Below are 22,427 nucleotides of genomic sequence, written 5' to 3'. Positions count from 1 at the left end.
TGGTGTGATCTCGGCTCACTGCAACCTCTGCCTCCCGGGTTCAAGCGATTCTCCTGCCTCAGCCTGCTGAGTAGCTGGAATTACAGGTGCCTGCCACCACACCCGGCTAATTTTTTTTTTTTTTTGGTATCTTTAGTAGACATGGGGATTCACTATATTGGTCAGGCTAGTCTTGAACTCCTGACCTCGTGATCCGCCCGCGTCGGCCTCCAAAAGTGCTGGGATTACAGGTGTGAGCTACTGTGCCCGGCCTGCTTTCATCCCATTTCACAGAGAGGTAAACCCGGTGAGAGAAGTGAGGTAACACCTGAGCTGGGGCGGACTCAGGGCTTCCTGGTTACCAAGCCTGCACTGTTAACTCCGCATCAGGCTTCCTCCTCAGGAAAATTCCCCAGAGCTTTCAGAGAAACAGAGTGGGCAGAAAAGGAACCATCAGGAGCAGGATGCAGGTCTTCCTTAGTTCCACTCAGCCCTATACCTGTTTAGACAAGTGAGGAATGACAATAACATGAGATGGTCCAGACAACAATCCTCCCACCTGTGAAAGCTTCCCTGGGATTACGGGCATGAACCACCATGCCCGGCCTATACTTTTGTTCATAAAGTTTAAGTGACTTGCTTACCAATCTTATGCAAAATTTCATGTAATTTATATAATACTATATAACATAATGCTACATATGGTATGTATATATACACACAAAGATCTGTCCTGGGTATTAAGTATCTTACCTGTAGGCTTTATGTTTATGGCTCTGAAATGGAGGGAACTGGGACATACATGTTTTGAGGAATAAAGTGAAGGGGTTTTTTTTGTTGTTGTTGTTTTTTGATACAAAGTCTTACTCTGTTGCCCAAGCTGGAGTGCATTGGCGCAATCTCAGCTCACTGTAACCTCCACCTCCCAGGTTCAAGCAATTCTCCTGCCTCAGCCTCCCGAGTAGTCTGGGACTACAGGCATAAGCCACTATGCCCAGCTAATTTTTTTTGTATTTTTAGTAGAGATGGGGTTTCTCTGTGTTGGCCAGGCTGGTCTTGAACTCCTGACCTCATGATCTGTCTGCCTCGGCCTCCCAAAGTGCTGGGATTACAGGCGTGAGCCACCGTGCCTGGCCCCGGTTTTTGTTGTTGTTGTTGTTATTATTATTGTTGTTTTTGTTTTTGTTTTTTTGAGACAGAGTTTCACTCTTGTTGCCCAGGCTGGAGTGCAATGGTGCAATCTCGGCTCACTGCAACCTCCACCTCCTGGGTTCCAGCAATTCTCCTGCCTCAGCCTCCCAAGTGGCCAGGATTACAGGCATGCACCACCACGCCCAGCTAATTTTGTGTTTTTGGTAGAGATGGGGGTTTTTACCATGTTGGTCAGGCTGGTCTTGAACTCCTGACCTCAGGTGAACCACCCACCTCAGCCTCCCAAAATGCTGAGATTACAGGTGTGAGCCACAGAGCCTGGCCTAAAGCGAAGGTTTTGAGTGAGGTTTATATAAGGATTTGATTTTTTTTTTTTTTTGAGACGGAGTCTCGCTCTGTCGCCCAGGCTGGAGTGCTGTGGCACGATCTCGGCCCACTGCAAGCTCCGCCTCCCAGGTTCATGCCATTCTCCTGCCTCAGCTTCCCCAGTAGCTGGGACTACAGGCGCTCGCCATCACGCCCGGCTAATTTTTTGTTTTTTTTTTTTTTTTTTTTTTTTTAGTAGAGATGGGGTTTCACTGTGTTAGCCAGGATGGTCTCGATTTCCTGACCTCATGATCCGCCTGCCTCGGCCTCCCGAAGTGCTGGGATTACAGGCGTGAGCCACCGCACCTGGACTGATTGGTTTTTTAACATTAAAGTTTCTATCAGGTAAAAAAAAAATGAGATGGTGTTAGGGTGAGGCAGGTGTTATAGGGGACCAACCTGTTCCAGCATACAGGGAAAGACCTCCAGAAGAAAAGGTTTATAAAGGCAGTATAAAGGCAAAGTGGAGGTTAAGCAGGACACAGGTGTCCAGATTCTGTACTCTCCTAGGACCAATGGGAGCCATGGATGGTTTTAGGCAGAAGAATGATGAAGCCCGAGATGCATTTAGAGTTTTATTGGCTGTAACATGGTGAAAGTTAGGGAAGACGCCCAGATGAGAAACAAAAAGAACGGTGACAAGGCTGCTACAAGCATGCAGGCCAGAGATAGTGGGAGCAATGAGAAAAGAAGTGTGTGCATTTGAAAGACATTAGAAGTAGATTTGGCAGGCCTTAGTGATCAAGTGGGGAGGGAAAGAAAAGGGAAATTAGGGATGCCTTCTGGGGTTCTGGGTTAAGCAACTGAGAAACTGGTGATGCCCCTTATGGAGGCAGGGAACAGTGGGGGAGATGCTGGAGTGGAAATGAAGGTGATATATTCAGTTGTGGAAATGTACAGTGTGAGGTGATGTCAAATGATGTTGAGGCTTGTGGCTATTTGGGGCTGTAACTCAGGGACAAAGGCTAGGTTGGAGATACAGCTTTGAGAAACATCACTTGTAGAAACTGACTGGAACTATGTAGTGGATAAGACTGCCTAAGGAGAATGTGATAGTTGCTCTTATGGCAGAGGAAAAGAAGCTGCACTGGAGACTGAGGGGAGAAAGAGACTAGAGATATAGGAAGAGGAAAACCAGGAGAGTGGGGTTATGGCTTTTTTTTTTTTTTTAAACAGTGACTGAAAAGGACATACAGGACAGCAATGACAAATGCTGTTGAAAGGTCAAGGAAGGGGTGGGTGCAGTGGCTCACACCTATAATGCCAGCACTTTGGGAGGCCGAGGTAGGCAGATCACTTGAGGTCAGGAGTTTGAGACCAGCCTGGCTAACATGTTGAAACCCTGTCTCTACTAAAAATACAAAAATTAGCCAGGCATGGTGGCACAGGCCTGTAGTCCCAGCTACTTGGGAGGCTGAGGCTGGAGGATCACTTGAATCCGGCAGGCAGAGGTTGCAGTAAGCCTCAGTGCCATTGCACTCCAGCCTGGGTGACAGAGCGAGACTCTGTCTCAACAACAACAAAAGAACAAGGAAGAATAAAGACTAGGTCTTTGAGGAGGGCATTTTCAGTGATATGGTGAAACAGGTATCAGAACTGCAGGGGACTGAGAAATGATGAAAGGTGAAGGTGAAGCAATGGAGTGTTCACATATAGACCACTTTTTCCATGAGGTTTGGTTGTAAAGGGGAGAGGGGAAAGAAGGTGGTAGCTGGAAGGAGAGGAGTTGTCTGGAGCTAAGGGACATCACTTTGATGGTTGCTCTTTCTTCAGTAATGGAGGTTCCTGGGAGAGCAAGCGGGGGAGGGGGGGTTGAAGAGTGGGAGATCTGGGGAGCATGCAGGATATTTGGAAGTTGATTTTGGGGGAGAGCTGGAGAGAGAGCTGCCTTGGCAAATAGGACCGCTGAAAGGTGTTGAGGACCTAGTTGAAGTTGACAATGTATGTAGCACTGATCTGTGTGGTTGTGAGATTTTGTCCAGCAGCACTTAGAGCCAAGAAGCAGATTCAGAGAAGACAGAAGGTTGGATTCTTCCAGGATTGTAGTGCTGCCAGATGGGTGTTACTATCCTTCTAGTTATGCCAGAAAGATAACTGTGCAAGGAATATAAGTATATTGGGAAGAATGTGATGGAGGTGATAAACCCTGAACTCTCAGCTGATGGGGAAGGAAGTGAAGACTCGATGGAGCTTATAAATAAAACAAAGTAGAGGGACAAATGAACTGGAAGTTTCTGCAGGCTAGAGAAACCATGAAAGGAATTCAGAGAATAGCAGGACAGATGAAAGATCAGGTGTCTGCATTTATAACTTCAGAGGTGGAGCTCTTCTGTGGTCCAGGGTGTTACCCTAGGAGTGGAGGACTGAAGAGGACTGGAAGAGAAAGACTCTGGAGTTGACTGTGAACCTGGAGCCAAAGTGACCAATGATTGGAGATGAGAGCTAGGACTTTAGGTACTACATCTCACCCCTGTTGTCCAATCTACCATAGTGCCTGAACCACACCAGTTGCACCAGTCAGAGAGTGTAAGGTCCTGTTCTAAAGCACTCGCACCACAAGTTTTGAGAGCCCAATTCCCCATATTTGTTTGTTTTGTTTTGTTTTGTTTTGTTTTGTTTTGTTTTTTGAGATGGAGTTTCGCTCTTGTAGGTCAGGCTGGAGTGCAATGGTGCGATCTCGGCTTACTGCAGCCTCCTCCTCTCAGGTTCAAGTGATTCTCCTGCCTCAGCCTCCCAAGTAGCTGGGATCACAGATGTCCACCATCACGCCCGGCTAATTTTTGTAATTTTTCAATAGAGACGGGGTTTTGCCATGTTGGACAGGCTGGTCCCTGACCTCGTGATCCACCCACCTTGGCCTCCCAAAGTGCTGGGATTATAGGTGTGAGCCACCACACCTGGCCCCAATTCCCCATATTTGAAGAGCACTTATGCTACAGGGTTTTCAATTGCCTTTACCAACCGTGAATCTCCTGGTTTTTCTCCTTCTTTGTGCCTGTTATGACCTACCCTCATTATCAGAGACTCATTGTGGGAGGGGACTACACAAGGGTATAAATCCCAGGAGGTGGTGAACCCTGGAGGCTATCTTAGACTGTATCACAATTCTCTTCAGTTTTCATTTTGTAATTTTTCTCTGGCTATGTAAGCCCCACTTCGATTTCCGCCCATACGATGCTGACTTTCAAAAGTCTATGTCCCGGCTAGGCGTGGTGGCTCACGCCTGTAATCCCAGCACTTAGGGAGGCCAAGGCGGGCGGATCACTTGAGGCCAGGAGTTCAAGACCAGCCTGGCCAATATGGTGAAACCCCCGTCTCTACTAAAAATACAAAAATTAGCTGGGCGTGTTGGCAGATGCTTGTAATCCCAGCTACTTGGGAGGCAGAGGCAGAAGAATCACTTGAGCCTGGGAGGCGGAGGTTGCAGTGAGCCGAGATTGTGCCACTAAACTCCAACCTAGGCCACAGAGTGAGACTCAGCCTCAAAAAAAGCCTGTGTTCAGCCCAGACCTCTACATTGACCTGCAACCTGTATATGCAACTGCTGTGTTGACATCTGTATTAGTCAAGGTTCTCCAGAGAGAAAGAACCAATGTGATATCTATATATCTACAATATAGATCTATATCTATAGATATATGGGAGGGGATTTATTAGGGGAACTGGCTCACATAGTTATGGAGGCTGAGAAGTCCCACAATAGGCCATCTACAAGTTGGAGAACCAGGGAGGCTGGTAGAATGCTTCAGTTCAAGACTACCTTGTCTTAGACTTGGCCTCAGAACCAGGGAAGCTGAATGGTGTATCTCCCAGTCCAAGGCCCAAGCCGGGAGAACCTGGGGAACCACTGGTACAAGTCTTGGAGTCCAAAGGCTCAATACTTGCTAAATGAATAAATGGACGGACTCTACTACCTAATCTCCTACAGTTAGGAGATTAGGGGAACGGGGAATTCTGATGCCAAGGGCAGAAGAGGGGTGTCCCAACTCCGGAATAGAGAATTTGCCTTTCCTCTGCCTTTTTGTTCTATTAGATGGTGCCTGCGCATATTGGATGAGGACAGATCTTCCTTACTCAGTCCATTGACTTAAATGCCAATATCTTCTGGGAACACTGTCATAGACATACCCAGAAGTAATGTTCCCCCAGCTACCTGAGTATCCCTTAACCTAGTCAGGTTGACATCTAAAACTAATCATCGCAAAATCCTAACCAAGTCTCAAAGGTGCCTCAAATTCAACTTGTCTAAGATGGAGCTCAAGATCAATCTTATCTCCTCTTCCAGTGTTCTCCATATCTGTGAATCCCTCCACCATCCATCCATTTATCCAAGGCTGAACAGTGGCATCATCCTTGAAGCTGCTTCATCGCCCCTTCACATCCAACTCATCACCAAGTCCTATTGATTTTGCTCCTACATTTCTCTGCAGCCTTCTTAGATCTCTTTTTCTTCACTCTCACCCTAGTCCACACTCCAGCTCCATTCTCTCTTGCCCAGATGACTGCACTGGCTCCCAGGCCAGTCCCACCTTAGCTCTATTGAGACTTCTCCATTTTGATCTGCACTTTAGCAGCCAAAGTGAGTTTTATAAAATGCAATTTTGACCAGTGTTCTATGGTCCTAAACTTTCCACTATGGTCCATAAAATCCTACATGGTCCTGCCCCTTCTATTCGCTCTAGTGGATCTCACTCCACTCCTTTATTCTCTAAACTCTGAGTTTCTTTTCTTTTTGTGGTAAAATGTACATAACCATTTTTAAGTATGCAGATCTGTGGCATTTGGTACATTCACATTGTTGTGTGATCATCACTACTATCCATTTCCAGAACTGTTTCATCTTCTCCAGCTGAAATTCTGTACCTATTAAGCACTAACTTTCCCTTTCCCCCTTTCTGGGTTTCTTTTCATCCCTCAAAGGAGCTCTGCTGCCTTCCACAGAGTTCTTATATACATGCTAATCTCTCCATCTGAAACACACTTCCTCTCCCCTTTGCCTAGTTAGCCTCCTGTGATTACCAACACCAGCCTAGAAGCTTCTGTAAATTCTCCCAAAACCCCTGCTCCTCCCTGAAGAGCAGTTTGTATTTATACAGGTGTTTGATTGTTTGAAGGGTGCTCTCACCCTGCCTCCTCTCTTAACATAGTTTTTCGTGTCAGGAATTCCTCGCTTTGTCCACAACCCCTGGCACATAGCAGGTGCTCAATACTTGCTAAATGAATAAATGGACGGACTCTGCTACCTAATCTCCTTCCAGCCGGTCATCCATCTGTGGGTGCCTCCGCCCCCAGCTTGGGGTGTGTCCCCCTGGGTCGGACTTTGGCGCCCCATCCAGGCTGGCAGTAGGTTGTGCTCTTTGGTTTGCCTATCTCGGGCCTCCCGCCCAGCTGCGCGGACCGCAGAACATACGCCCCGGGCGTATCACTCTGTCACGCGGAGCCTCCCCGCCTCCAGACGTCAGTCCGGTTGCTACCCCGGCAGGAATCGAGCTTAGATCACGAAGGCTCCTTCTCACCTCCGGACGTGAGAATTACAGGCTTGGACCTCAAACCGCCGCGGTGAGAGCCGGGAGGTGGGAATTAAGTTGGGAGGCGCGCGCCCCCGTCACACTCCCTCTCTGTTTGGGTCGCAGCCCTTTAAGAACCACTACGTTCGCGCCTTCGCCGGGACGGGGGCTGTGGAGGCGCGCCGGGATTGGTCGGTTTGGGTGCGGGTGTCGCTTAGCAGCAGCGAATGCGGGGTAGGGGGGAGGTGGGGAGGCTCAAGGCTCGCGCACGCGCACCACGGCCTACCTGCGCCTGGGCTGCCGGTGACCTGGGCCGAGTCCTCCCGGTCGGCTAAGGTTGCTGAGGAGGCGGCGGGTAGCTGGCAGGCGCCTACTTCCGAAGGCCGCCGTCCGGGCGAGGTGAGGGCTGGCGGGCGGAGGCGGGTGCCGCGGCCCGTTAGCCAAGAGCAGGCGGGTTAGGGTGTGGCGCAGGGCGGGCCCAGAGGTGGAGGCGGCCCAGGGCCCACCCGGCCCTCAGTCCCGGCCTTGACCATGGGGCTCCCCACGGGGCTTCACTGGGCTTCTTGGAGTCCTCTGTCCCCTTTCTCCCTCCAGCCTGTTCCCGGACACCGGGACCACCCAAGGCACGCGCCTGCAGGAACCCTGGGCTGACAGATGGGCGCCAAGGGCTTCTCCCAGTTGGAAGAGATGGGGAGTGAGAAAGGGGACGATTGTTCCTTTAACCATTCACGAAGCTCACGTCAGAGCATTGTTTAATCTGAATAGCAAACTTCCCTTAGCATGCCCGTGTTATTAGACTTTAAATATTGGATACACTGAACCAACTTTTCAGAGCACTAGGTGTAGGACGTTCCATTACAGGTTTTGTGTTCATTACAGATTTACACATGTACCTCCAGAGCCAGAAGGATAAAGCACTCGGGGAAAAATTAGATTTGTAGAAATAAAAGCCACGAAAGACTATTGCCAGTGTGGAAAGTAATTGGTGAAATTTGTGACATGGTCAGAAAAAAATACAGCTCAGAACCAACATATAGGGTAATATTTAATTACATTTTGCAGAGAAGAGTTGATCCCACTAAAGATAATTTTAGTAAAATGAAAAATGGAAGCAACTGGAAATGGTTTAACGTTGCCAGATAGAATTAAATAAACAAATAGTGTTTCCTCTGGAAAGTACATTTTGGACAATGTTAATAGCTCTGATTTAAGTGTTTGCATTTGCAACAGAAGCCATCTTGGAGTCAGTGTTTTTTATTCTTAGAATAACTTAGAAATCAACTAAATTCAAAAAGTAACATGATCGTAGAGAGGACAACCTGACTTCAAGGTAGTACAGTGGATAAAGAGCAGTTGTAACAAGTGTAATCTCAGGCTCCTTCCTCTACCAACAGGTCTCTGATTAGCTTATTAGTGCTCTAAGGAGAAGAAATTATTTTAGAGAAAGGGAGTAGCTGTAATTCCCAAGGTTGGATTTGTAGAAGAAGGATGTGGTGGAAAGATCGTAGGCTTTAGAATATTTGAAGTAAGGAAGTCTGGGTTGAATCTGGCTTTACCTCTTGAGCCTTACAGCTGCAGTTTTCCCACCTATCCGGTGTAGATTATGTCTACCTTATAGTTACAAGCATTTAATAACATTATCAGTGTAAAAGGTCCTATCAAGTTTAGTTCCCTACCCCTCTTAGTTCCTAACAAATGACAAAACTGACCTCTACCCTCCTCTTCACTCCATCCCCAAGCAACTTGGAGCCTTAATAGAATCTACAGATTTGGTAACCAGTTCTCAAGTCCTGTGGCTGAAGGTGAATTCAGTAAGGGTGGCACAACTCAGTTTTGTCTTCTGTATTGTGTATTTGAGTCTTCTGTATTCTGTATATACTTTATGGTGAACACTTTGTGTTTGAATATTTGTGTGCCAAATGAAGCCTGTTTTGTCTAAATTCCTATTTTGCAAGGTGCAGTCATCTCTCTCTTTCTCTCTGTTTTTGTCTTTCTTTCTGTCTCTCTCAGCCTCTCTCTCAGTGCATGTGGTAGGGGCTTGAGGAGGGGTTAAGGGTAAAAGGTGGAAATAAAAACAGGATCAAGGGTAGCCTGCAGCATAGGCATAAAGTCTTTGTTAATAGAACAGAGATAATCTATGACATGAACAGTTTATAAACAGATGCTGGGAAGAAGATTTAGGAAATAAGGGAGGCAAATTAAAATATGTTTTTATAAAACCTAGTAACACGGATGCTGTGTATTTGATTATTACTTCACTCTACTTTTAGACAAATTTCATCTGTATAAACCTTTCTCTTTTTCTCTCCAAATACAGATTTATTGTGGAAAAGTGTTCAAACTGTAGATCAGAATTATGGCAAGGGATCTGTAAACCTGCATTTCTTGTTTCAGTGAGCAAAAATAAGGCAGCCCTTAGGTCATTCATTCATTTAACTTAGCAGTGTTTACTGAGTGCTTCCTAATATGTACCAGGCAAGGTGGTAGGTTATGACATCCACTGCCTTGTGGAAGGATCTGGTAAGATCTGGAAGACATTCCAGTGTCTCTTTGTATGAACATTCTGAAGCTGCCTTTGTCCTTGTGGAATTGATTTTTCTTTTCTTTTCTTTTTTCTTTTTTTTTTTGTTTTGTTTTGTTTTTTGAGACAGGGTCTCACTTTGTTGCCCAGGCTGGAGTGCGGTGATGCAGTCGCAGCTCACACAGCCTTGACCTCCTGAGCTCAAGTGATCCTCCCACCTCAGACTCCCAAGTAGCTGGGACCACAGGTGTGTGCCACCATGCCTGGCTTTTTATTTATTTATTTATTTATTTATTTATTTATTTTTTGTAGAGATGGGGTGTCATTGTGTTGCCCAGGCTGGTCTCAAATTCTTGGACTCAAGCAGTCCTCCCGCCTCAGCCTCCCAAAGTGCTGGGATGACAGGTATGAGCCACCATGCTCAGCCTGCTTTCCTAGTTTTTTGTTTTGTTTTGTTTTGTTTTGAGATGGAGTTTTGCTCTTGTTGCCCAGGCTGGAGTGCGATGGCACAATCTCGGCTCACTGCAACCTCTGCCTCCTGGGTTCAAGCGATTCTCCTGCCTCAGCCTTCTGAATAGCTGGGATTACAGGCATGTACCACCATACCTGGCTATTTTTGTATTTTTAGTAGAGATGGGGTTTCTCCATGTTGGTCAGGCTGTTCTCGAACTCCCGACCTCAGGTGATCCGCCTGCCTCTGCCTCCCAAAGTGCTGGGATTACAGGCATGAGCCACTGTACCCAGCCGCTTTCCTGTTTTAAGTTGAATACTAGTTGTCTTTGAGCAGCTTTATTTCAAAGAGTCCTGAGATTATAGTACCTTCCAGTTTGGAAATGTGATGTAGTAAAGGAGCTATTCACTATAAAGTGTGCCCTTCAGTGTTCATGCATAAAACATCAAAATTATAGTTAATTAGCAGATAAGATATTGGTGGGGATATTTAAAAATTATATTTAAACAAAAAAGTATTAGCATAATTTAAGTAACCAGTACATGAGGATCTTAAGTTAATACTTTTTTTCCAGCTTTTATTTTAAGATAATTATAGTTGCAGGAATTTGCAAATATAGTACAGAGAAGTCTCATGTACCCTTCACCTAGTTTTCCCCATTGATTACATATTATATAATTCTAGTAACAGCAACTCCAGGAAATTGATGTTGGTATAATGTGTGTGTGTGTGTGTGTGTGTGTGTGTGTAGTACTGTCACTTTATCGTGTGTAGATTCCTGTAATCATCACCGCAATCAAGATACAGAATTATTCCATCACCAGATGCCTTTGGCCATTCATTCATAGTCACACCCATTCCCTTCCTCTCTACCATCCCTAACCTCTGACAACTGTTTATCAGCCCTCCATTTCTATAATTTTGTCATTTCAAGAATGTTACGTAAAAGGATGCATATAGTATATAACCTTTTGATAACGGGCTTTTTATAACCAAGCATAATGCACTTGAGATCCATTCAAGTTGTTCTGTGTACCAGGACCGTAGTTTATTCTTCTTCTTTGCTGAGTAGTATTCCATGGAATGAATATACTGCGGTTTGTTTAACCATTTACTATTTGTAGGACATTTTGGTTGTTTTCAGGTTTGGTTGTTACAAATAAAGCTGCAATGAGCAATTGTACAGAGGTTTTTGTGTAGACACAAATTTTTATTTCTCTGGGATAAATGTCAGGAGTGTGATTGGTAGATTGTACAATAATTGCACGTTTAGTTTTAAAAGAAACTGCCAAACTGTGTTTTGTTTTTGTTTTTGTTTTGAGATGAAATTTCATTCTGTTGTCCAGGCTGGAGTGCAATGGTGCAGTCTTGGCGCACTGCAACCTCCGCCTCCCAGGTTCAAGTGATTCTCCTGCCTCAGCCTCCCAAGTAGCTGGGATTACAGGTGCCCACCACCATGCCTAGCTAATTTTTGTATTTTTAGTAGAGATGGGGTTTCACCGTGTTGGCCAGGCTGGTCTCGAACCCTTAACCTGAGGTGATCCACTCACCTCAGCCTGCCAAAGTGCTGGGATTACAGGCATAAGCCACTGCGCCTGGCCCAGACTTTTCTAGAGTATACCATTTTACAGTCCAGTAATGCATGAGAGATCCAGTTTGTCTCCATGCTTGCCAGTGTTTGATACTGTCACTATTTATCATTTTAGCTGTTCTGATGGGTAGGTAGTATTATCTCATTGGGGTCTCAAGTTGCATTTTCATAATAGCTCAATATCTTTTCATGCTCTGATTTGCCATCCATATATCCTCTTTGGTGAAATGTCTGTATGTGTGTTTTTCCCATTTTAAAATTGGATTGTTTGTGTTTTTTCACTGTTGAATTTCAAGAGTTCTTTATACATTCTAGATTTGAGTTGCTTATCAGATATGTGGTTTACAGATATTTTCTCCCAATTTCTAGCTTGTCTTTTCATCCTCTTCACATGGGCTTTCCTAGAGAAGCAAAATTGAAAAGTGTTCAATTTTGTTGCAGTCCAGTTTTCCAAATTATCTTATGGATTATGCTTTTGGTGTCATATCTAAGAGCTCCTCACCAAGTCATAGGTCCTGAAGATTTCCTCCTATGTTTTCTTCCAGTTTTATAGTTTTATTTTTCATATTTATGTCTATGATAAATTTTTAGTTAATTTTTATGTAAGTTGTGAGGTTTAGGTCAAGATTCTTTCTTTTTACTCCCGGCACTATTTGTAGAAAAGACCACCCTTCCTCCCTTAAATTACTTTTGCACTTTGTAAAAAATCAGATATACTTATGTAAGTATATTTTTGGGTTCTGTATTCTGTTTCATTGATCTATGTCTATTCCTCCAACAATACCACACAATCTTGATTACTATAGCTATATCATAAGTCTTGAAGTAGGATAGCATGGTTTTTCCTATTTTATTCTTTTTTCAGAATTGCTTTAGCTATTTTAGTTTCTTTGCCTTTTCATACGCATTTTAGAATAATCTTATCTATAGCCACAAACTCTCTTGCTTATTTTTTTTTTCAGTAGTTGCGTTAAACCTGTATATCAGTTTGGGGGAGAATTGACATCTTTGCTTTGTTGACTCTTCCAATCCATAAAACATGATATATCTCCCCATTTATTTAGCACTTTGATTTCAGGAATATTTTGTAGTTTTCAGCATACAAGTTCTGTATATGTTTTGTTAGATTTATATCTAAGTATTTTATTTAAAAAATTATAGCTTTATTGAGATTATTTTTTAGAGTGATTATAAATGGTATTTAAATTTTGGTTTCCATATGTTCATTGTTCGTATATAGAAATATAATTTTTTTTAGATGAAGTATCACTCTGTCCAAAGGACCAACTTTTTGTTTCATTGATTTTTCTCTGTTTTAAAAATTTTCCATTTCATTGATTTCTACCCTATTATTTCCTTCCACGTTTGTGATTTAAGTTTATTTTGCTCTTCTTCTAATTTCTTGACTTGTGAGCTTAAATTACTGTTTTGAGACTTTTCTTCTTTTGGAATGTAAGCATTTAGTGCTATGGATTTCCCTCTCGGTACTGTTTTAGCTGTGTGTCACAAATTTTGATATATTTTCATTTTCATCTAGTTCAATGTATTTTTTAAATTTCCTTTATATTTCCTTTTTAACTTACGGATTGTTTTAAAGTGTGTGTTTAATTTTCAAGTGTTTGGAGGTTTTCATTACCTTTCTGTTATTAATTTATAATTTGATTACATTGTGGTCATATAACACACTTTGTATAAATTCTTTTAAATTTATTGAGTTTTGTCTTATAGTCCAGGATATGGTCTATCTTGGTAGACATTCTGTGGTTTCTTGACTTAAACTCCTGTCCTCAGCAGTCCTCCCACCTCGGCCTCCCAGAGGGCTGAGATTACAGGTATGAGCCATTGTGTCCAGCCTATTCTGTGGGGTCTTCAAAGGAATTCTTCTGTTGTTGGATGCAATATTATAAATCATGATTATATCCTTTAGTTGATAGTGTTTTCTAGTTCTTTTTGTAAATCTTTGCTGATTTCTGTTTACTTGTCTTATCAATTTTTGAGGTGGAGTTGATTGAAGTCTCCAGCTATAACTATGGATTTGTCTGTTCCTCCTTTCACTTTATGAGTTTTTGCTTCACTTATTTACATCTTTGAAGTTTGGTGCAAACACATTCAGGATTATTATGCCTTCTTAGTGGACTTATTCTTTTATCATTATGTAATATCCTTCTTTGTTCCTGGACATTTTCTTCACTCTGAAGTCTATCTGATGATAATATAACTCTTGCTTCTTTTGATTAATGTTTGCATGCTATATTTTTTCCATCCATTTACTTTCAACCTACCTATATTGTTATACTGGAAGTGAATTTCATGTAGATAGTATATAATTGGGTCATGTCTTTTATCTACTGTCAGTCTCTGTTTTGGCAATTGTCATATTTAGACCATTTACATTTAATGTAATCATTGATATATATTAGGGAATAAGTCTGCCCTTTTTTGTTTTGTGTTTGTTCTGTTTGTTGTTGCTATTGTTGTTATTTCTCCATTTTCTTTTCCTTGACTTCTTGTGGGTAATTTGAACATTTTAAAATAATTACATTTTAGGCCAGGCCTAGTGGCTCATGCCTGTAATCCCAGTACTTTGGGAAGCTGAGATGGGAGGATTGCTTGAGACCAGGAATTCAAGACCAGCTGTGGCAACATAGCAAGATCCTGTCTGTACAAAATATATCTTTTAAAAAATTAGCTGGGTATAGCGGTACATGTCTGTAGTCCCAGCTACTTGGGAGGCTGAGGCAGAAGGATCACTTGAGTCTTGAGGCTGAGGCAGAAGGATGACTTGAGGTTGAGGCAGCAGTGAGCCATGATTGTGTCACTGCGTTCCAGACTGGGTGACAGAGTGAGACCCTGTCTCAAAAAATAATAATTTCATTTTATAATCTATAGTGTTTTTTAGTATATCTCTTTGTATAGTTTTTAGTGGGGTGTATATGTGTTTGTGTGTGAGTATGTGTATGACTTGTCGTGGTTTCCTGATGTGTTTTACTATTTCAAATGAAATGTAGAAACTTTACCTCCTTTAATGTCTTTGAACCCTCCCATTTGTAATTGTCTTAAATAGTTCCTTTACGTATGTTGAGAACCACATGAGACATTATAATTATTGCTTCATTTACCAAACATAATTTAGAAAACTCATGAGAGAATAATCTGTCATATTTTTAAAAGTTTTTACCCTTTCTATTGTTCTTTCTTTCTTCCTGATATTCCAGGATTTCTTCTTTTATCATTTCCTTTCTGTTTAGAGAACTTCTTGACAAATTCCTTTAATGTTCCTTCATCTAAGTATGCTTTAATTTTTCTTTTATTCCTTTTTTTTTTTTTTTTTTTTTTGAGACAGGGTCTTGCTATGTTGCCTAGGCTGGACTTGAACTCCTGGGGCTCAAGCAGTATAGCTGGGACTACAGACACATGCCACTGCACCTGGCTGCTTGAAGGATATTTTTGCTGAATACAGGATTCTGGGTTGGCAGTTCTTTTCTTTTAGTATTTGAAAAATGTGCTACTTCCTTTTGGCCTCCATGTTTTCTGTGAGAAATGTGCTATCATTTGAATTGTTTTCCCCTTATAGGTAAGGTTATTATTTTTCTCTTGCTGCTTTCAAGATTTTTTCTTTGTCTTTAGTTTTCATAAGTTGGGCTTCTGTCTGTGTGCTGGCATGGGTTTCTGGGTTTATCCTTTCTGGGATTTGTTCAGTTTCTTTGAATCTCTGGGCTTATGTCTTTTGCACAGTTTGGGAAATATTCAGAAATTATTTCTTTGAATACTTTTTCAGCCCTGTCTTCTTTCTTTTGGCCTCCAGGACTCAAGTAACATGAATAGTTGGTCATTTTTTAGAGTCTCACAGGTCTCCAAGTCTCTGTGAAATACTTTTCAATCTAGTTCCTCTCATATTGTTCAGATTGAGTAATTTCTATGTTCTGTCTTAATGTTTACTCATTCATTCTTTTCTTCTCCCCCCCCCCCCCCCATATTTCTATTGAGTCCATCCATTGCATTTTTTACTTTAGTTAATTACTTTATTTATTTTCACACAGATGGGGGTCTCATTATGTTGCCCAGGCTGGTCTCAAACTCCTGGTCTCAGGTGATCCTCTTGCCTTGGCCTCCCAAAGCATTAGGATTATAGATGTAAGCCACTGCACCTGGCCTCAGTTTTGTTTTTTGTTTTTTTGTTTTTGACGGAGTCTCGCTCTGTAGCCCAGGATGGAGTGCAGTGGTGTGATCTTGGCTCACTGCCATCTCAGCCTCCCGGATTCAAGCGATTCTCCTGCCTCAGCCTCCCAATATCTGAGACTACAAGTGTGTGCCACCATGCCCGGCTAATTTTTGTATTTTTAATAGAGAGGAGGTTTTACTGTGTTGGCCAGGCTGTCTCGAACTCCTGACCTCAAGTGACCCACCTGCCTTGGCCTACCAAAGTGCCAGGATTACAGGCGTGAGCCATCGTGCCTGGCCTCTTCGGTTTATTTTTAATTCTAGAATCTCCATTTAGTTTTTATATCTTCTGTTTCTTTACTGAGAGTTTTTATTTTTCATTTTTTAAAAGTGGCTGGGTGTGGTGGCTCACCCCTATAATCCCACCACTTTGAGAGGCCGAGGTGGGAGGATCACATGAGCCTGAGAGTTCAAGATGAGCCTGAGCAACATAGCGAGACCCTGTGTCTACAGAAAAAAAAAGTAGTGGTGTGTGCCTGTATTCCCAGCTATTCAGGATGCTAAGGTGGAAGGATTGCTTGAGCCCTGGAGATCGAGGCTGCAGTGAGCCATGATTGCACTGCTGTATTCTAGCCTGGGAAACAGTTTATAATTGACCATTGAAGCATTTTTATGGTGGCTGTTTTAAACTCTTTGTTAGATAATTCTAATATCTCTGTCATCTTGATGTTGGCATCAATTAATGTCTCTTCTCATTGAAGCTGAGATTTTTCTGGTTCTTAGTATAGCCAGTGATTTTCTATTGAAACTTACATTTTGGATGTTTTGAGATCTGAATCTTACTAAAATCTTCTGTTTTAGCTGGCCCTTCTGAACACCACTCCAGCAGGGGAAGCAAGGGACTGTCTTATTACTGCCCAATGGAAGTAGAAGTCCAGGTTCCCTACGTAGCCTCTGTTAACACCCTGGGGGAAAGGGGCTGCTCATCATTGCCTGGGAGAGATAGGAATTCTGTCTACCCAGTGACACAGTGGGAGAGAATGGCTCATTACTGCCCTCTAGCCCCCTACTTGGCCTTCTCTGATGCTACCCCGGCAGGATGGGAGGTGGAGAATGGGGCACTTCATTACTGCAGGGCAGTGGTGGAAGTCTAGGCTCTTCACTTGGTCTTCGTTGGCAGGTGTGTGGTGGCTACAGTTTTTTTGTGATGTTTGGCTGGAGTAGAGCAGTTTTTTATCTGCAAGTTTTTTGTTTTGCTATGCATTACCTTTTCTAGTTTTTTTGACTGGAGAGAACAAAGTTTTTTTGGCTTTTTTTTTTTTTTGGTCTGTACCCATTGGCATTTCTTGCTAGCTTCTCCAACACTCAGTCTGTGATATGTGAGACAAACAAACAAACAAATAAGAAAAAACAAACTCAGCAGACTCACAGCTGTGTCATTCCTCAGACCCCAAGGTCCCTAGCCAGTCTTCTTCCTTCTCCACCTTTCAGAATTTTTATTTTTGAGACAGGGTCTCACTCTGTCACCTAGGTTGGAGTGCAGTGACACAATCTCAGCTCACTGTAACCTCTCCCTCCCGAATTCAAGCAATTCTCGTGCCTCAGCCTCCTGAGTAGCTGGGATTACAGGTGTGTGCCACCACGCCCGGCTAATTTTTGTATTTTTAGTAGAGACGGGGTTTCGCCATGTTGGCCAGGCTGGTCAGAATTTTTAAATGTTTATTTTATATATAATGTCCAGGGTATTTCATGGGAGAAGTAGGGAAAAGTACTTCTACTTCATCTTTCCAGAAACAGAAGTTCATTCTGTTTTGAGCAGTGGTCAGATCTCTTATTTGAGTACAGGCTGTCTCATAATAGCTCATAACCTGAATTCACAAATATCAAATCCCTGTAAAGATAAGCCCCTTCCTTTTTGTATTATTATTTTTCCATCTTTTAGAATACAAAGTATATTTTTACAAAGGAAAATAATGCCAAGGATGTTGTCTTCATTCTTAGACTCTTCCGTGGCAGCCTATAAAATCTTTTAACCCTTCAGGCAGCTGCCATCCTGTACATTTCACATACACTCACAAATACACACAAACAAGTTAGTATCACAGTGTCATCTTCATTAAACCATCACAAATATTTAAAAAAGACTTTTAAAAAATAGATGTGAGTTTCACTAGTTTGCAGTACTAGTAACTTGATAGAACTGAAAAACAAGAGGAGTATTTATTTATCTTGAATACTAATATTTGAGGAAAAGCAAGTTTGATCACCAAAGGATAGGATGGAGAAGTAGAGAACCTGGAGGGGTCATTTGGGTCCTTTAGAGAGTGGTAAAACTAGTTCTTCTAATTACCATCGCTTGGAAATGTCACCCTTTTCTTTTTTATTGGCTTAAGATAATACCTGGCATAAGGTAGATGCTCCATAAAGACAGAACTACAGAGGATGTTTGGAATTGACAGTTGGAGTCAGTGCACACTGCTTTCCTTTAGAGGGGCATACAATTTACTCAGCTCCCAAAAAAGTACCTTTCTTATTTTGCTTTAGGGTGTTTCTGTCCTGTCTCTAACTGTTTTGGTATCTCATTGACTGTCTCTTTTTGGCCTCAGTGTCTTCTTCATATCTTGGCTTATGGTTCTTTTTGGAGTTATTGTTGAGAGCCTAAGCCCTGGTCTCAAATTGATCTTGTAGCCTTTCCCTATGTCTGTCAGGGCTTTGTGCCCTATAACTCTTTTTTAAAAATGTTTTAAAATTAAATATTTCAGATACTTACGAAAGTATAGAAGATAGAACAAAAGGAATCCCCTGATTCCTTTTGTGGTGCCTTGAGGTCTCATCATTGGCTAGGCGTCTGCTGTAAAACCCACAGTGTCTTCTGGCAGTTGACCTGGTCCTGCCGTTGGTGCTGCAAACTTAGTAGCTTTTATGTGTGGGCGTATTTTTCCTGGGGCTTTTCACATTTTTACTCCCCAGTGGAAGGTGTGGAGAAATGGGTCAAATGGACTGTGTAGGATCTGTTGGCTGGTAGCCTAATTTTTCTTTTTGCCTCCTTTGTGTTTTTATATCACTGTAGTTTCTACATGTATATTGTGGTAATAATTATTCATTCATTCATCCATTCCAGACATGGTATTTATTCTTAGAACTTATATTTTGGTAGTGGAAATGCAAAATCAGTAAAATAGAGAACAAAGAGGTAGGTTTCCTAAGAATTTAAAAGAGGGAGAAAGTACTTCCAGCTGGACAAGTCTGAGAAGGTGGATTTGAGACAGTCTTTGATTTGCATTTGGATATGGAGAGATGAAAGGAGTGGCATTGCAGACACAAGTGAAGAATGCATAGAGGTACAGAGATGAAGAGTAGTGTGCATCTTGGGGTTCTGAGATGAAGAACTGAGATGCCAAATAAGGTTGCATCCCTAGAGTTCTTTGGAAGAGAGGTCCACTGGTATCCTGTTATCATCCTATCAAGTAAAGGGCCTGATAGTAGAGGATCCTGTCAAGTAGAGGATTTGTGAAATACGATGTGTGGACACATCCTATTGGAAAGACTCATCTGAGCTGTAACAGCCACCTCACTAATCCCTAATTGCAGGGCTGCCACTCACAGATGTACAGGTTATGCCCTGAACAAGCACCCTGCAGTGTTAACAGATAGGGCTAAAACACAGCCAGGCTCTGCTAGCAGAAATGGTGCAGGCCTGTTTCCACCAAGAGAGGCATCCTTTCCTAATCTGCCCAAGGCACCACGAGGGTTCAGATCTGTTTCTTTCTGTTTCTTAATGGTATTCACATATCATGGTATTCACATATCACTGTAATATGATTTGCTAAATGATTGCCTTTAGCCATAGGTAGGGATTCAGTCATCACTTTGAAGACTGACTCTGTATCAGACATTTGCAGAAATTCAGAAGGACATGATCTAGAGGTTTCATTTTTGCCTTCTGCTCTCCTTGTCACCAGCATTAGGTTAGATGCTCAGAATCTCTCCACCTTCTTCTATCTCCTTGCAAGTGAAGATATGGCAGCTAAACTGCTTAGTGCCTATCTCCATGGGTGACCTGAAGTTCACAGGTCACTGACATCAATCCTTGCTGCTTCAGTGTCTGGTGCTTCCTGTCTCTTTAGGGCTGTCTTGCTCTATGTCCTGCTACCTGCCATTACTACTGTTGGTCCTGAGCCCTCTGGTCCTGCGTCCGTTCTTCTCTATTCCTTTCCCCATCATCCCAGTTGGCTTAATTCTGGAAAGGGAGAGACTCATTAGAGAAAAAGAAAAAGAGAATTACAAGTGCAGAAAAGGCAGGGAGGATAATGAAGGGAGGAAAATTGGGAGTGATATAGCAGTAGAGGCCAGGGAAATAACAATAAAAGCAACATTTGCAATTATAGTAAGAATGAGGGTGAAAAACCCTAGAGTGGGCATTTCACAGGTGGGGGTATTTCTGGCACTGTCATTTGAGCCTCAGTAACAAGGTGACCTTGCTTTCCTCAGGTGTCCTCATGACTTCTCTTGTGGACCATGTCCATGATCTTTTTTGCTTGCGTGGTACGGGTAAGGGATGGACTGCCCCTCTCGGCCTCTACTGATTTTTACCACACCCAAGATTTTTTGGAATGGAGGAGACGGCTCAAGAGTTTAGCCTTGCGACTGGCCCAGTATCCAGGTCGAGGTTCTGCAGAAGGCTGTGACTTTAGTATACAGTAAGTGAGCATATTCACTTTTTCAGAATATTAGCAAAATTTGGATTACTTTTAACTACATGTAGTGATAATCTTATGCTGATCACATTGTGTATTAAAAGTAGATCTAGCATCAGTGGTCTGAGATCATGTGTGTCTACAACAGAATCATAAAAGAAATGGGTTTTCTTAGAGCCTCAGGAATGGCTGCTCCAACTTTTTTTTTTTTTTTTTTCTTTTGAGGCAGAGTTTTGCTCTGTCACCCAGGCTGGAGTGCAGTGGCACCATCTTGGCTCACTGCAACCTCCGCCTCCTGGGTTCAAGCAGTTCTCGTGCCTCAGCCTCCTGAGTAGCTGGGATCATAGGCACACGCCACGATGCCCAGCTAATTTTTATATTTTTAGTAGAGATGGGGTTTCACCATGTTGCCCAGGCTGGTCTCGAATTCCAGATCTCAGGTGATCCACCTGCCTCGACCTGTCAGAGTACCGGGATTACAAGTGTGAGCCACTGCACCCAGCCGTGGCTGCTCCACCTCTTAACTTCTGTTATGGAGTGCCCATGAGCATTGGGAGACCTGGGTTCATGTCTTTAGTTTTGTAGTTTTTTCTTCACTCAGATGCAGGGGAAGAGAAAAGGTAAGGAGGGAGGAGATACTAGATTATAATGTGGGGAGGGAAAATAATGAGAGTTAGAAAGCCAAGAAATAAGAAAAAAATTTCATTTTTACTTTATTTATACCTTTGCTTTTTAATTTTTTCACTTTTTTATGTTTTAATTTTTCACTTTTTAATTTTTAGTTATTTATTTTTTTGACACAGTTTTGCCCTTGTGGCCCAGGCTGGAGTGCAGTGGCAAACTCTCTGCACACTGCAACCTCTGCCTCCTGGGTTCAAGTGATTCTTCTGCTTCAGCCTCCTGAGTAGCTGGGATTATAGGCACCTACCACCACGCCCGGCTAATTTTTGAATTTTTTAGTAGAGACGGGGTTTCACCATGTTGGCCAGGCTGTTCTTGAGCTCCTGACCTCAGGTGATCTGCCCACCTTGGCCTCCCAAAGTGCTGGGATTACAGGCGTGAGCCACTGTGCCTGGTCATTTTTAAATTTTTATTATGTGACAGGAGCAGGGGAGTGAAAAATAAGTGAGAGTAGGTCTCTTTTCTCAAGGAACTTAAAGTCTAACAAAGTAACAAGAGAAATATATAACTAACTATAATACAGTGGGGAAAATGTTCCATTGGAAGTAGGAATCAAGTGATTACAATAATCCTGGTTACAATAACTGATATTATTGAGTGTTTTCTATATGCCAAGCACTATTCTGTGTTTTATGTGGCTAATGATGTAGGTAATAGTGTTACACCTGTTTTGCAGAGGAGGAAACTGAGGTTAAAAAAACTTAACTAAGTTTACACTGTTAGTAACTGGTCAGCCCAGGATTTGAATGCAGGCAGTTAGACACCAAAGTCTGCTTCTTACGGGTTATACAATTTCCTGTTCTAGGACTCAGAGCAAGAAGCCAGTCATTCTATGGAGGCATCAGGGGCAAGGCAGATTTTAGAATATCAAAATGACTTGTTAGATTTTACATCTATTTTCTCTTGTTTTAGACCTTTACTTAGCAAGTCCCTTTTGCTCTCCTTGTATTTTTATTTTTTATTTTATTTTTTAGAGACAGGGTCTCAGCTGGGTGCAGTGGCTCACGCCTGTAATCCCAGCACTTTGGGAGGCTGAGGCGGGAAGATCGCGTGAGCCCAGGAGTTCAAGACCAGCCTGGGCAATATGATAAGACCCCATCTCTACAAAAAAATTAAAAATTACCCAAGTGTGGTAGGGTGCACCTGTACCAGCTACTTGGGAGGCTGAGGTGGGAGGATTGCTCAAGCCCAGGAGGTCGAGGCCACAGTGAGCCATGTTCACACCTCAGCCTCCAAAGTAGCTGGAACTCTGTCTCCAGATAGATAGGTAGATTAGATAGATAGATTGATTGATAGATAGCCTCCCAAGTAGCTGAGTCTA

General features: G+C 42.7%; 1 protein-coding gene across 14 annotated transcripts in view; it reads left to right on the top strand.

Moving 5' to 3' along the window:
- The window catches only part of SEC22C (SEC22 homolog C, vesicle trafficking protein), a 53,154-nt gene that overhangs the window by 11,834 nt on the left and 18,893 nt on the right, over positions 1-22,427 (top strand). For 4 of the 14 annotated variants that reach the window (XM_054680594.2, XM_054680595.2, XM_009445288.5 and 1 more), the window contains exon 2: positions 20,220-20,428. In XM_054680594.2, coding sequence (XP_054536569.1) covers positions 20,247-20,428 — 182 coding nt within the window. In that variant the 5' untranslated portion in view covers positions 20,220-20,246. Of the gene's footprint in view, positions 1-3,813; positions 3,952-5,674; positions 7,057-7,271; positions 7,404-8,771; positions 8,807-9,655; positions 9,773-20,219; positions 20,429-22,427 lie in introns of those variants that run through there. The other 10 variants (XM_063805646.1, XM_009445291.5, XM_001139102.6 and 7 more) reach the window with 8 other exon arrangements.

The sequence above is a fragment of the Pan troglodytes genome, chromosome 2 (assembly GCF_028858775.2).
Source record: "Pan troglodytes isolate AG18354 chromosome 2, NHGRI_mPanTro3-v2.0_pri, whole genome shotgun sequence".
Classification (NCBI taxonomy): domain Eukaryota; kingdom Metazoa; phylum Chordata; class Mammalia; order Primates; family Hominidae; genus Pan; species Pan troglodytes.
The sequence above is the reverse complement of the archived record's forward strand: the minus strand, read 5'-3'. Positions and strand labels throughout refer to the sequence as shown.